At 35.7% G+C, this 13,344-nt stretch overlaps 7 protein-coding genes across 7 annotated transcripts; 3 read left to right on the forward strand and 4 right to left on the reverse strand.

The window, feature by feature from the left end:
* Positions 1 to 944: 944 nt before the first annotated feature.
* On the reverse strand, positions 945 to 2,882 carry BX664DRAFT_315990 (uncharacterized protein; the record flags this gene model as incomplete). The annotated part of the gene is made up of 5 exons (XM_051542705.1): positions 945 to 961; positions 1,354 to 1,632; positions 1,747 to 2,031; positions 2,144 to 2,247; positions 2,794 to 2,882. The coding sequence occupies 5 exons, from the start codon at positions 2,880 to 2,882 to the stop codon at positions 945 to 947; spliced, it is 774 nt and encodes a 257-aa protein (XP_051397847.1).
* A 1,391-nt stretch (positions 2,883 to 4,273) lies between these two features.
* On the forward strand, positions 4,274 to 4,718 carry BX664DRAFT_336985 (uncharacterized protein). Its single transcript, XM_051546140.1, has one exon. The coding sequence runs from the start codon at positions 4,298 to 4,300 to the stop codon at positions 4,508 to 4,510; it is 213 nt and encodes a 70-aa protein (XP_051397848.1). The 5' UTR covers positions 4,274 to 4,297; the 3' UTR covers positions 4,511 to 4,718.
* On the reverse strand, positions 4,695 to 5,875 carry BX664DRAFT_166102 (putative methyltransferase-domain-containing protein). The gene has a single exon (XM_051539958.1). It carries the CDS (start codon positions 5,743 to 5,745, stop codon positions 5,167 to 5,169), a length of 579 nt encoding a protein of 192 aa, XP_051397849.1. The 5' UTR covers positions 5,746 to 5,875; the 3' UTR covers positions 4,695 to 5,166.
* Positions 5,876 to 5,937: 62 nt separating this feature from the next.
* BX664DRAFT_351238 (thioredoxin-like protein) lies at positions 5,938 to 6,307 on the forward strand (the record flags this gene model as incomplete). The annotated part of the gene is made up of 2 exons (XM_051547652.1): positions 5,938 to 6,036; positions 6,107 to 6,307. The coding sequence occupies 2 exons, from the start codon at positions 5,938 to 5,940 to the stop codon at positions 6,305 to 6,307; spliced, it is 300 nt and encodes a 99-aa protein (XP_051397850.1).
* A 122-nt stretch (positions 6,308 to 6,429) lies between these two features.
* Positions 6,430 to 8,543, reverse strand: BX664DRAFT_336988 (WD40-repeat-containing domain protein). Its single transcript, XM_051546141.1, has 5 exons — positions 7,796 to 8,543; positions 7,633 to 7,735; positions 7,472 to 7,610; positions 6,941 to 7,343; positions 6,430 to 6,880 (listed from the first exon to the last, which is right to left on the reverse strand). Exons 1-5 carry the CDS (start codon positions 8,408 to 8,410, stop codon positions 6,704 to 6,706), a joined length of 1,437 nt encoding a protein of 478 aa, XP_051397851.1. The 5' UTR covers positions 8,411 to 8,543; the 3' UTR covers positions 6,430 to 6,703.
* Positions 8,544 to 8,884: 341 nt separating this feature from the next.
* On the forward strand, positions 8,885 to 10,209 carry BX664DRAFT_336991 (helix-loop-helix DNA-binding domain-containing protein). Its single transcript, XM_051546142.1, has 3 exons — positions 8,885 to 9,147; positions 9,260 to 9,455; positions 9,563 to 10,209. Exons 1-3 carry the CDS (start codon positions 9,011 to 9,013, stop codon positions 10,130 to 10,132), a joined length of 903 nt encoding a protein of 300 aa, XP_051397852.1. The 5' UTR covers positions 8,885 to 9,010; the 3' UTR covers positions 10,133 to 10,209.
* Positions 10,210 to 10,262: 53 nt separating this feature from the next.
* Positions 10,263 to 13,171, reverse strand: BX664DRAFT_299730 (HSF-type DNA-binding-domain-containing protein; the record flags this gene model as incomplete). Its single annotated transcript, XM_051542317.1, has 5 exons — positions 12,806 to 13,171; positions 12,465 to 12,675; positions 11,924 to 12,383; positions 10,959 to 11,839; positions 10,263 to 10,835 (listed from the first exon to the last, which is right to left on the reverse strand). The coding sequence occupies exons 1-5, from the start codon at positions 12,973 to 12,975 to the stop codon at positions 10,263 to 10,265; spliced, it is 2,295 nt and encodes a 764-aa protein (XP_051397853.1). The 5' UTR covers positions 12,976 to 13,171.
* Positions 13,172 to 13,344: the final 173 nt, after the last annotated feature.

Raw genomic sequence — 13,344 nt, forward strand, 5'->3', positions numbered from 1 at the left:
ACATGCCTCAGACATGGAAAACATTGGACGTATAATGAACATAATATGGCAACAACATTGGTTGGTAATCATAGAGGAAAAACAATGGAGCATCGAAGTAGCTTTCCAAGCATATCGAAAGCATCTCTGGAGACAAGGAAAAGACAAAGAGTGAGAAAAAGTTTTATTTTTTCTCTCCCCTCCCCCTAGAATTTTGTAACTAGTCACACGCAGATCTATAACTGGGTCCTAATCTCCCCAATTCATGCAAATAAAACAGTCTATAAAACAAAAAAAAAAACAAAAAAAAAAAAAAAAAAAAAAAAAGCCAAATTTTACTAAGAAGACGGTCAAGCGATCTGATTGGTCAGAATTGCCGTCCTAATATGATTGGTCAGTATATTGCCGTGTTCATGTGATTGGTCAATATATCCCCGCTAGAGTATGATTGGTGCATATTTAACCGTGTTCCCAGGTAATTATAATTGGGTTAACATAGAACCAAGTAGCGTTCTTTGATTGGCCAGTTTTGCCGCCCATGGCTAAAGGTGTTCCAATAAAAAATGGGATTGCTTTCCTCTGTTGTATCTGCATTTATGCTACCGTATAACTCAGATGGTACCTTCTATGTTTCAGTTTCTGGCCACTTAAGGTTGATTGTACTAGGATAGTTTTTACTCCTTTTTCTGGATTATCCAATCCTTATCAAAATAAAGATAAGCAACAGTCTCATGATACTCTCTCTTTATTATATTTTATTACATATTCTTTTTCAAACAGCCATTTCATCCTCACAGGCTCTTTATTGTACCATGAAATACAATGTCGAGCACATCAATTGTTTTTGTTAGACTACTGCAACATTTTGAATATAATTCAATAAGCGGTGAGGAGAAACGATACAATGATAAATATCAGCAACAAGTACAAAGACGTCCATCTATTTTTAAAATCTTTTTAATCTTTTATTTATGCCTTGACCCTAAACAAGATAAAGGAGAAACATAAAAGAAAAGAGAGGAAGAAAGGGTGCCTTGACCTGGATAATGATGAAGAGTAAACGGTAAAAAAAAAGAAAAGGAATAAAGAGGTAAAAAAAATGGGAAGATATTGTGGTATTAGTGAAAGTCTTAATAATAACGAGACAAAACGTAAGAATTTTTATTAATAAAAACTTAGTTAAAGAGAAAAAGGAACAAATCCTATAAAAAACACTTTTTATAAATAAACTATCAGATTACTCTGTAGTCTGATCTCCACTATCGGATTATCAATATTCTAGACTCTAATTTAAATCTTTATGTGTTGAATTACCACAGATATGTATAATAAATGGGAAATGGAGAAAGAAGGTGAAGAAAAAGACTTGATTACCTTCATTTCCTTTTTCTTTTTGGGATGCTTTTGAGGAAGGGGATTTGCACGATACTCTTGATGATGGTGAAAAGCACGGAGGTAATACTGGATGTGAATGAGGAATCGAAAGAGTCAATGATCGACGAGTGCGGTGGAAGATTTGGAGCGTATCTTCCATGATGGATTTACCCACAGCTGCCAAATGTAATAAGGGGACCATGCATGTAATATAATCGGTACTGCTTGATGGATATGTCATTTCCTTTTTGCGTCTAATTCGAGTCACATACCCTTTTGCTGTATCCATATCAAGTAAAGAAATTTTGTCGTCTAGTTGATGGTCATTCGAATAAAAAAAAAAAAGGATGGTGTGATAAGAATATGTTGATCATGACTTTTTTTCTGGCTTACTGCAGGTGCTGTATCCAATAACGTGTACATCATTGATTACGGCTGGTGCTGTGTCAATGATCCTCAGAAGCATGTCCTTCTTGACAACAGCCATCTTGATTCGACTGTCCCTCCATTCCTTTGTTTGATTGGAATATCCACCCATTTCTAAACATCCGAGCTCGAAGTCGCCAGCAACATACACCGTATCCATTTTTCTACCCATCTTTTTGTTGCAGATTTCATCAATAGCGGAAAGCCTTCTCTTGTTATTGATGGCCAATGAATTGGCAACGCTACTTTTCTCTTTACTATAAAAAATAGAATGCGATATGCATAAACGAAAAACAAAAGCAAGCATTAATAAGCATCTTGTTTCTTGAGCAATTGTACACGCTGGTCACCGTCATTTACTTACCAAAGAGCACTGATACTTGAGCCATGGAAGATGGTATTGATGAATCCCCCATATTAGTACAGCTTGTCTGTTTCCAAAAATGAGTTGATGCCGTTGCTGTCTTCCTTCAGAAACACATATGATGTATTCATCAAAGCAAGCATCACCAGATCATGAATGGTTCAGTAACAAGCGAGGAAGAGTTCTTCCATATTCATAGACTTGACGAGGTTGATTCCTATAAAATGAGTATCACCGCCAAAGAATGAGCAAAAAATTTATATGTAAAGAAAAAAGAAAAAGCGGTTTTGTTTATCATCTCCCTTCGTACGTGTCTAATAATAGCAGTAACTTGTTCGGAGATCCATTCCTGTATCAAGCGCGAGGAACTGAAGGCAGGTGACCAACTATCAGGTCAAATAGATGCCGCGACCAAATTTCGCTCAATTTGGAAAAGTAGACTTTTCATGTGATGCAGATTATAGCATTCGTTCATTCGGATTACGTACGTCTTCTTTACTTTCTTTCTTATATTTCACTGCATATTCATATATGCCAGAATATGATTAGAGTAGTTGATTGGATTAGAATAATAAATAAAATATAAGAAGGGTACGACGAGGGTAGGTGACTTTTAGAACGTAGAATGCAAATAATCATCAGTAACTTACTTCTGTCTTTCTTCCTCATAACCCGTTACGCATGTTGAAGACGATTGTTTATCAATGCCAATCGGGCTAGTCACTTCTCTTATGCTCATGTTACGAATATGGATAATGCTCTTCTTTCTAACCTACTTGGAGTTAGCATAAAACAATCGGTGTGAAAGTGTACACTGAAGAAGGCTCTTGTTGTTCTTGGGTACTGTATACCAAGGCGCCACTCGTGATATTAAACAGTTTGCAACAACGAATGGAATTACCATACAACAGGCATCCCCATCAAAAGGGAAGCTGATAAAAAGAGACGAAGTAAGTGCATTGTTTTCTTTCCGTTTCAATTGGAGTTGATGCAGTCTTTAATTATTTTTTTATTTAGTCCTTGCCATTCGCTTACACTGGATGTGAACGGTTGGCTGTAGTGATGCTCATTTTGTAGAAATCATCTCGTCAAGGCTATGATTATGGAAGAACACTTGTGCACGACCATATTACAAAACCGCTCATTTATTTCTCAAGATGACCTTATTGAAATGACAGGCCATTGTGTTACCATTGATCCAGTTGGCATGATATGAAAATTCAACTCCAGAAAAACCTTGCCTACTTCGATATACGAGTACGAAAAAAGTGCTTCACAAAGAAATATACTAGTTCTCTCACACACACAAAGTAGAACTCTGTAAGAATATATGTGAACTTTATTTTAAATAAATAAATGATTACTCATTTTCTATCTTTTCTTTTTTTTTTTTTTTTTTTTTTTTTTGCTATCGGGTAAATAGAGTAGACGTGTTCATAATATGAAGAGGTAACTCTATTGATTAATTTTAACCAAGGGGAAGCTCTTTATCTTTCTCACACTTTGCTGATAAAACAGTTTTTTATTTATAGGACTAATAAAAGGTCCTTTTTATAGTATAGGAACTATTCCTTTTTCTCTTTAACTAAGTTTTATTGATAAAAAAAAATCACTTACGTTTCGTTACATGTCTGGACTCTACAAAACACAGCAACAAAGGTCTTCGCGATGTTTGTTCATTGTAAATTTTTTTTTGACTTATTTATCATTATGAGACTGACATGAATTCTTATACTTTGTTTAGGATCTCCAAAATGAAAGACCTTGACATGGGATGTCAACCGACAATAAGAAATCACTAAACTTTATGTTTCAATTGATGTCGGTTGACGCGACATGCTATACTGTGTACAGGAATCATCGACAAGCGGTTACTGTCTCTCTGCCAAATCCATGCAAATAAAACCGTCTATAAAACAAAAAAAAAAAGCGGTTACTGTCTCAGCATATCGTTATACTTCCAACCAGAGAAGGAACGAAACAAAAAGGAGACGATATGCGAGAATTTTAATAGAACGCAAAACGGACCAAGTAACGCAAACCGAACTGGAACTCTCACAAACGAACAGCAAAAACCCTCTGAATGTCAGAGACTTCACGACATTCTTATAAACTAGAGCTACCGTTTGGCAAGCGCTGCATGAATTCTACACCATGATAGTGTTCCGAAAGTTCAGATTGTCTGCCTATATTCGACGACAGCAATCTGACGAGCCACTGGTGAAATCGCTCAGGAACCAATTTGGCAATGACTGTGTCTTGGTGACGGGCACGGTATCCGCAGGTACAAATAAGCACTGTTTGGCGAAAAGAATTGCCGTGGAACGAAAGGACGGGATGTACGGGATGTTCAAACCATATGTTTAGCAGCGGTAACAGCAGCTGATCGTTAACAAATGCTACTATTTCGAAAAAGCAGCTTCAGCATGACTTTATACCATGGTATTCTTATGGGAGATCCGCCTTCTGGGATCTGAACATAGTTTAGGATAAATTAAAAAATATCCCAATACAAGAAAAAAAAATAGTTTAGAATAAATTCGTTTATTTACACTAATAAAAGATCTTTATTGATACAATGATCAAAAGAAAAGTGAAATAAGCATTGTCATAATGCCTTAATTAAGTGTGATTAGCACATATGTAGCCGGACATATATTATAAAGGGAGTATCATGAATTGCGAGATATTGTAATACAAAAATTATTGCGTCCTCCACCTTCTTGACCAGGAAGAATCTTTTTCTTCCAAGAAATAGATGATAGATTCGTATCGGGATTTCGCTCAAGCTGAAAGAGGAAATAGGCGAGCTTGGAAGAGAAATGATGGTGAATAGAACGGTAACCAATGGAAGACATCATGGAAAGAAAGTGTTTATGAGTCATATATCTAGAATTATTAATGCAGGGTAAAGGAAGCACAACGAAAAGATAATGTAATCTGTTTTTTATGAATACATCAGGTAAGAAATTACGAGTATGCATAAGCATTTTCCCTTTACGTAAAAGGTTAGTATCACAAATTTATAGCAACCATTTGTGTTTCAAATTACCTCTCTCTTCCGGATCACCGACAAAATTGACTACAAGTGAAAGAGAAACAATATCATATTTCGATTGTGGTGTTGTCGGTGGGTCCATAGTTAAAAAGTCTTGCTTCTGAATGGATTCATGTTGAGGATTGAGATCGATCGGATGGACCTTTATCCAACGAGTATGTTGTTTATAATTATCTGGAGCAACAGCACCTACTTCAAGGATACGTAAAGGCTTATCTGCTTTTTCAAGATCAGAATCACAAATCGATGACTGAAGAGTTTGTATAAGCCATTTCGATGAATCACCACCACGAGATTTACTTTGTCCCAATTGAGAAGCTTTTTGATACCAATCAAGGCCGCCCATTTTCTCCATTTCCTTCAGTATATCTTGTTCCTTCTCTCGATTTATAGCCGAGTCGTCACTTCGACATTTCGCAAGCTCTTTATTCAGAACATGAAACCGTCTAATCAATCTTGCCGTTTCTATACTTGAATGTTTGAAAGTTGATCCTTCACGAGTTGGTTGTTGAGTGATAGGTCTCCTTTTTTTAACTTTTCCCATTTGTGAGGAAAAGATTGATATTTGTAAAAGTTGAGTTGAGTTGTAAGAAACGGATTAGAAAGTCCTAAAGTGACGAGGTGCGAAAATCAATTCCGAAAAGCCCTGTATTCCCCATCAACGAAATACCAAAATATCCATTTTGTGTTACGTACATTTCTTTCTGATGAATACCATTCCTTGCCTTTACTCCTAATGCCAACACCAAGAAGTATCATCCTCACCTTGTTTTCCTCAAGAACATGCTCGTTATGTACCACAGCTAAAGATACTTTATTAAAAGCTCAACAAAAGGTAATACAATAAAGTAGTCTATGTTTATGAAATAGTTATATTTAACACTTTTTTTTTTATTTTTCCATAGATTCCTTTCGAACTGAAAGTGCTGGATATTCACAGGAACGAGTGCCCAAAAGATCTTGCTGATCAATACATGTTTGACATTCCTGTGATACATCTGGGCGATGAGTTTCTGGCAAAACACCGGATAGAGGAAGACAAGTTATTAAAAGCTATAAAAACTTATAAAGATACTGGCAAAGTAGAAAAAATTCAGAATGATTAAACTCGAAGAAAAAAAATTTTTTTTTGTAACAAGTAGTTTGATAGCTATCGAAAAGTAACCTACAATAAAATCTTTATTCAGATAGTCTCCAGAGACATAATAATTCTTTTTTTTTTCTTTTGGTGGTCCATCGAAGGATAGATGATAGTGAATAGATTGAAAAACAGTGAAGGGATCGATACTGCTTTCTATTGATCAAAGTTGATCCTCAATCATTGTTTTGTGCAATTGTATAGGTGAATAATAAGATGAATTCAACGGAATAGGATGATAACAAAAAAAAGTTAAACGGTGACCCAAGGACAGCTACAAGTTGTTAAAGGTTTATTGATAACTATTACATTAAAAGAAGAGATAAAATATCCCCTTTTTTTTTAAAAAAAAAAAAAACTTTGTCTATTCGTCTTCTTGATCTACGGTATTCTTTCTTTGATCTGCCATAAACTGATCTACCAAGGTATGATACATGCTGTCATGAAGTGATTTCATTTTTCCATGATGTCCGTGTAACCGAGCTAATTCATCTTGAACTTCAACCAATTGAGCCTGTAATGCCATTGAGTTGTCCTTACCCTACATATATATAATATTATTGTCAATAAATGAATTCAATCAATACCTTTCCTATCTTACATCTAAAAGCATCAATTCTTGCATTATTTGACTAGTTGAAGCCATTTCACATGATAAGGAAGAATATGCAGGGCCAACATCGACTAATTCTTGCTGTTTTTTATAATCCCCTTGAGTATTGAATATTTGTTGTTCTACGCCACGTTGTCGTTCCTCTTCCATCATCGTCACTGTACGTTTGAATGGTTTCCATGGCATGGGAATATATTTATGTTGTGTTGCTCCTGTTAACAATTCATTGGGTCGCAGTATGCAAGATACAGATGTCACAGGACCTTTATGACTAGTAAATTTGCGCAGTGATTGACGACTGGCTACATCCCAAACGATACAGTTACCATCGTTTGAACCGGAAATTAAGAGTGTCCCGTCAAAGGATAAATCCAAGGAATTAATAGAGCCTCTATAGACACAATACCATGTGTTAATACTTTTCCGTTTCTTCTCGCTTCTCTCTCTCACTCTCTCTCTCTCTCTCTCTCCTTTTCTTTTTTTTACTACCAATTAAACCCCATATCTATTTTCATTTACGTGTGTCCGGAAAACATGGCACCCAAGGAAGAAGTAGAGGATTCCACTGATTCGTGAACACCAACAGCTTCTACTTTACCCAAACCACCAACGCTTTGTGTATTGTTATAAGCTTGATGCTGTCGGCGTCTATATAAATCTACAGAATATATCATTTCCACAAGCAGCAAAGAGAATAGTTTCAGAAGGGTTAAGTGTAATTGCTGATACGGCTTTTGGGAAGAGAAAGGTTGTTAATAGTTCACCGGTAGAAAGATCCCATAACTAAGAGTAAAGAATTAAATGAGCCATATTACTATTGTTTAATATTTCATTTAGAATTACCTTGACAGTAGAATCCAAGCTTGAAGTATAGACTCTTGCTGTGGATAAAGTACCAGAACCAATACAAACATCAGTGACAGGTAGTGTATGATCTGCCCATGAATACATTGAACTAGGTCGAGATTCAGCTTCGGTTTCCGAGCATAACAATTGAGACATTAACCAAACATTGACAGTAGCATCATCACCGGCAGTGATAAGAGCAGTATCATCGTTGGAAAAGACAAGACGGTTGATGAGACGATAATGTGCATCGAATACACATTTCAAATGACCGGTGGCAGTGTGCCAGAGATAAACACGTCCTGATGAGGTTGCACCAGCAACATAATGACCTTGATGAGAAGCTGTAACGGTAATAATTTTTTCAGGTGTCAACATTTTATAAGCAATATGATCACGTCGCCAGTCATATACGTGTAATGTGGCTCGATCTGTTTGAGCTGTTAAGAATGATCCGATCTGTAAAGGAGCGCCTGGACGAGGGACACAACATAGACCACTCTTTCCAGAAGTACTTTGTTTGAAACTAAATAAAGTTGAACCGGAACGAATATCCCAGACATAGACAGTAGGATCGGTATTGGAGGCGGTGATAGCAATCTCTGTAAGCATAGCTAAAAAAATGGATATTGAGTACAAAAGGAAAAAAGAAATAATGCAGATAATACAAAAAAAGACAGTAAGAAAATATGAACTAAGCCACGATTATTATTATTATTATTATTATTATTTGCTCAGGCACGGACCGATGATTCCGGTCTCAAAATTCAAATTTGGTATCATCTATTTATATATATAAAAGAAAAGAGGTCTCTGTATGATAGTATTGTTAGTAGATGGTACACTTTATTAAAATATATGCGGTTTATAATAGAAGTTGGTGCTGTAACATCCATCAGATACTAAAAGAAGATTAATAATTGGTGATGAAAAAACGTGAACCAAAAAAAAAAAAAATATGGTGTGAGTGGTAGGGGTGTTTGAATACAGCCTGATGATTGGTAGAAAAGCGTGGGAATATTCGTTGTTCTGGTTACATTTCTCCTCTTCAGTTATCTTTTTTTTTTTTTCTCGTTCCTTATGAATCCTCTACTTGCCACCAGCGCCGATCATGACAGTGAAAATAGTAGTAATGGAAATAGTCTAGGAAGAAGCTCAACTCGGAATTTAACTGAGAGGGATGACAATAGTGATAGTTCGTCATTACCCTTGATGGAATATCAACAACAACCAAAGGCCTTATTTCTCAACTTTTCATCTGATCTTTCTCCTCAGAAAACCAATCAAAAAATAAAAAAAGACAAACAGCAAAACGCTTATCATGTTAGTGGAGTTAACATTCTTAATAGGTAATATTTTGATAGAGATCTAATATGATAAAAGTACGATGATAAGACAGATATATCTCATTGAAATTTATCTTATCATTCTATGGAACCTTATTTACCTTGATCTTTCTAGAACCAACATAGACAGCAAGACAGTGATTGAAAAAATGAAAAAACGTCGAGAAAATCATAATCATGTTGAAAGAAAGAGACGGGATAATATTAATAACACTATTTTAGAGTTATCCCGTATTGTACCCAATGCCAGTCAGCAGGGACAGAAACTGAACAAGAGCAATATATTGAAATTAACTTTGGACTATATCAAGGTAATGAAAAGAATCAAATCAATACTATTAAGAAATTAGGAAACATATCCCCCTAAGCATGATCTTCGTATTATTTCTTTTTCTTTTCTTTTTTTTTTTATGAGCAGGAATTACAAACAGATAATATGTCTCTGAAAGGCAAATTCTTATTGAATTATACATTTCCCGCCGTTGAGGATGGAAAAAATGACATCTATCGACATCATCGCTACCCTCAATCGGCTCCATCCTCTCCTACCGAGCATCTTGTAACGGAGCCTGATTTTCAACAATTAGTTCAGAGCGCATCAGTACCAAGCTCACCTATGCATTGTCATAGTTTGCACCAACCACAGCATCAACCACAGCATCAACCACAGTATCGACTACAGAGTCAGCAGCTCGACGATAATAATAATAATAATAATAATAATAGTAACCATACGAACAATAATAATAGCATTTCATCTTTGTCACCCAATGTTTCTCCTATACCTGCCTCACATCATTCTTCAATGGGGGCCGCATCAACTCCAACTAATCCATTACACCAGCCGAATCACTCTCAGCGTCATCGACAAGCTAACTTGCGCCCTTTGCTACCCGCCTCTCCTGCTGCTCGCCCACCTTATCGTTATTTACCCCCTTTACGAATGAGTGGAGTAGAGAAAATGTACAGTGGTGTTTGTAGATATTAGTTGGATCAAAAATGCACAAATATATTTATTTTTCTTTTGTGTGTATTTTTATAATAAACTCTGTAACAAAATATACAATATTGAAACTCGTCTTTACCACAACGTTTGTGTTTTTATTCTCATCAAATTTCTATTCTGGTGGTTTTATACTATAATATGTGTTGTTGTTAGACATGCCGGAATACGATTGCTGCTGCTGCTGCTGCTGTTGTTGTTGTTGTTGTTGTTGTTGTTGTTGTTGTCGTTGTTGTTGTTGTTGTTGTTGTTGTTGTTGTTGTTGTTGTTGTTGTTGTTGTTGTTGTTGTTGTTGTTGTTGTTGTTGTTGTTGTTTAGCTAAATCATCCGACGATACTTGTAATGTTTGCTCTAAAGAAGATGATGACGATGAAGAAGATGCTGCCTGATTTTGGGAAGGTGGTGGTAAACCAAGCATACCTAATGGGCGAGGAATGACTTGGTCTACGCCTTGTACCCGATGCACTCGTTGAATAGCCTTTAAATGAGCGCAATATTTCTCCAACATACTGTAGAGAGTCTTTTTCGAAAAGGGCTTTGGAAGAATATCGGTCATACCGCTACCTATATATTGCATGATATCGTTGTCCGTGAAATTGGAAGTCATAGAAATGATAGGTGTCAATGCATCGTATTGTCTGATATTCCGAGTAGCAGAAATTCCATCCAAGTTTGGCATCACAATGTCCTACAAGTTCATAATAATAATAATAATAATAATAATAATAATAAAAAGTACGTATAAGCCTCCAATATATGTTATCCATTAATAGTTTTTCTCTTTTAATATTTAGTTATCAGAATTTCTTACCATTAGAATCAGATCATACTTTTCTAATCCCATCTTTCGTAATGCTTCTACACCATCCTTTGCTAAATCAATGGAACATCCAATCACTTGAAGCAATTTGCCACTGAGATCACGATATACCGAATCATCATCTACGAGCAATACACGAGGAGGAACGGTCCAGCCGGCGATATTCATCTTTCGTTTTAGGCTTACAGCAGTCCCATTAAGACTTTTATGATCTTCATCTGATGGTAAAACGGTACCATATTGATTAGATGATGATGATGCTAAATTCCCTAACTCTGTTACACCATCTTGTTGTTGTTGTTGCTGTTGCGATAATGGATGTGGAGGAGGTTGTGATTGATGAGTTGATGGAATAGAAGTTGTAATTTCAAAAGCTGCTTTGTTATCTCGTACGGTTGTGTTGGATGATAATCGACCCAAAGTAACAAAAGTCAATCCATCACCTGTTTTCAACGGAGAGCCAATTAAACTACCTGCGTTCATACTGGCGGCCGCTGCTGCACTAGCAGTAACATCAAAATGCGGTTGTTGACTGGGAATGATAAGAGGAACGGAAGATGTTATATTTGTTGGTGCCTGTGGAGCTTGTGCTGATGACATTGGTACTGAGTTTGCAAATGTATTCGATGTCAATGTCGGTTGAGTAAGTATGGTACTATTATCTGAGGGAATAGTTGTCGAGTTGTTTATAGATTTCATTTCTTGATCTTCAGCTTTTACTGTAATGTCCGTTTGCCATTGTGATTGTAATTGTTGTGTGATGCGTTCTAATTGTTCTGAATTCGAACGAGATACATCAATATACGAATCCAGTAATGCCTGCATATCCAAGGAGTTGGCCCCTTTTGTAGAAGTTTGGTCATTGGCGGATTCTAAATAAAAATGATAATTAATGATAAAGTTATATCATAAATTTGACTTTACAACAAAAAAAAAAAAAAAAAAAGGTAACTAACCTTTATCTTGAGCGATCTGGCTTTTCAAAAGATCTTGTATTAGATCATCTTTTATTTTCATTTGCTTGCCAAGATTCATAAGTTCTTGTAAAATAAGATAATCAGTATTATTCAGTTGCTGTAATCGATTTTCCATTTCAATCCGTGATTGTTGAAGTTCCTTGATTTGATTTTGTAGATGCTCAGTTACTTTTTCCATATTCTCTATATGTGTTGAAACGGTCGAGTCGGTTACTAATGGGTGTCGATGTTGAGAATTAAGCTCTACTTGTAGTCTATTTGTTGATGATGTATTCATACCACCTTTGGTCCAATTTCCAGCTGTCATTGTCGAAGCTCCGGTAGCAGTTGTTGTTGCGAAAGTATCATCCTTTTTGGCCTTGCCAGGAGTTTTACGTCGAATTTCTTCTAACAAGTCTTTGCGATCTCTCATGAATTTAGGATGTACGAACTCCCAAGCCTATTTAACATTTACAAAAAAAAAAAAAAAAAAAAAAAGATCAACATTCTTAATAAAGAGTTCTAATGAAAAAAGACCTACCTGATCACCATAAGACTTGTGTCCATCATCAGCATTTCGAACTTTATGAAAGTCATACTTATTTAGTTGTCGAACAAAACTGGCAAAGTTACAGTGCTTGAAATGTTTCGGTAATATAGTTTTTGAAAATTCGTTTGTATCCTTGACAATAAAAGTAGTACCGTTAGGACCCCAACAAAATGTATGTCGAAATGCTTTATTTTCAAGCATCCTATTCCAAGGGAATAATAATATCAAGTTGAAGAGGGTAAAGAAAGAAGATTGTGAATCGATTGTTCTTTTACTATAAGGAATATATTTTTTTCTTATTATGAAAAAAAACAACTTTTTTTTTTTTTTACCTAAATAACTTTTGAATAAATTCAGGAACAGAACCAGTACCTTCGCTGTTCTTTGATGGTATTTTTCCACCTGCTTTTCTACTACTTGGACCTGATATGGTTGTTTCATGCTTTGGATGACCGAGGGCATTAGGCGGAGAAGGATACCCCTTGAAATTTGGTTGATCCATTCGTTATATTATGGTTGTAACCTTGAGTTTATGTGAATACTGATAGTTTTTTTTTATGGGATTTATAAGAAAAATGTTGTTTTTGATCGTAAAATATGAAATAACTGTAATAGACAAAACAACAGATGGAATATGTGAAGAAAAACTAATAAATAATATAGAAGAAGGAGAAGAATTGGAAAAAAAAGAAACCAGCTGTTTCCGGACCCGGTTTTCCGGCATTTGGCATTTTAGAAACTTTTGAATGAAAAAAGGTAAAAAAGAACCAATCAAAATGTTTGATATGTGACGTGCCTCATCTTGGAAAGCAAAGAGAGGGAAAAGTGAGAAACAAAAAAAAAAAAAAAAAAGCCAACCAACCAACTAACG

This window comes from Halteromyces radiatus, assembly GCF_025201355.1.
Source record: "Halteromyces radiatus strain CBS 162.75 chromosome Unknown BX664scaffold_6, whole genome shotgun sequence".
Lineage (NCBI taxonomy): Eukaryota > Fungi > Mucoromycota > Mucoromycetes > Mucorales > Cunninghamellaceae > Halteromyces > Halteromyces radiatus.

Coding starts and splice junctions, on each gene's coding strand:
- BX664DRAFT_166102 (XM_051539958.1), bottom strand. CDS start 5,745: ATGGGAAAAGTTAAAAAAAGGAGACCTATCACTCAACAACCAACTCGT.
- BX664DRAFT_336988 (XM_051546141.1), bottom strand. CDS start 8,410: ATGCTTACAGAGATTGCTATCACCGCCTCCAATACCGATCCTACTGTC. Junction 7,344..7,471: donor GCCATGTTTTCCGGACACAC/GTAAATGAAAAT, acceptor TTGTGTCTATAG/AGGCTCTATTAATTCCTTGG. Junction 6,881..6,940: donor AAGAATTGATGCTTTTAGAT/GTAAGATAGGAA, acceptor ATATATATGTAG/GGTAAGGACAACTCAATGGC.
- BX664DRAFT_336985 (XM_051546140.1), top strand. CDS start 4,298: ATGATAGTGTTCCGAAAGTTCAGATTGTCTGCCTATATTCGACGACAG.
- BX664DRAFT_336991 (XM_051546142.1), top strand. CDS start 9,011: ATGGAATATCAACAACAACCAAAGGCCTTATTTCTCAACTTTTCATCT. Junction 9,148..9,259: donor GGAGTTAACATTCTTAATAG/GTAATATTTTGA, acceptor TGATCTTTCTAG/AACCAACATAGACAGCAAGA. Junction 9,456..9,562: donor TAACTTTGGACTATATCAAG/GTAATGAAAAGA, acceptor TTTTATGAGCAG/GAATTACAAACAGATAATAT.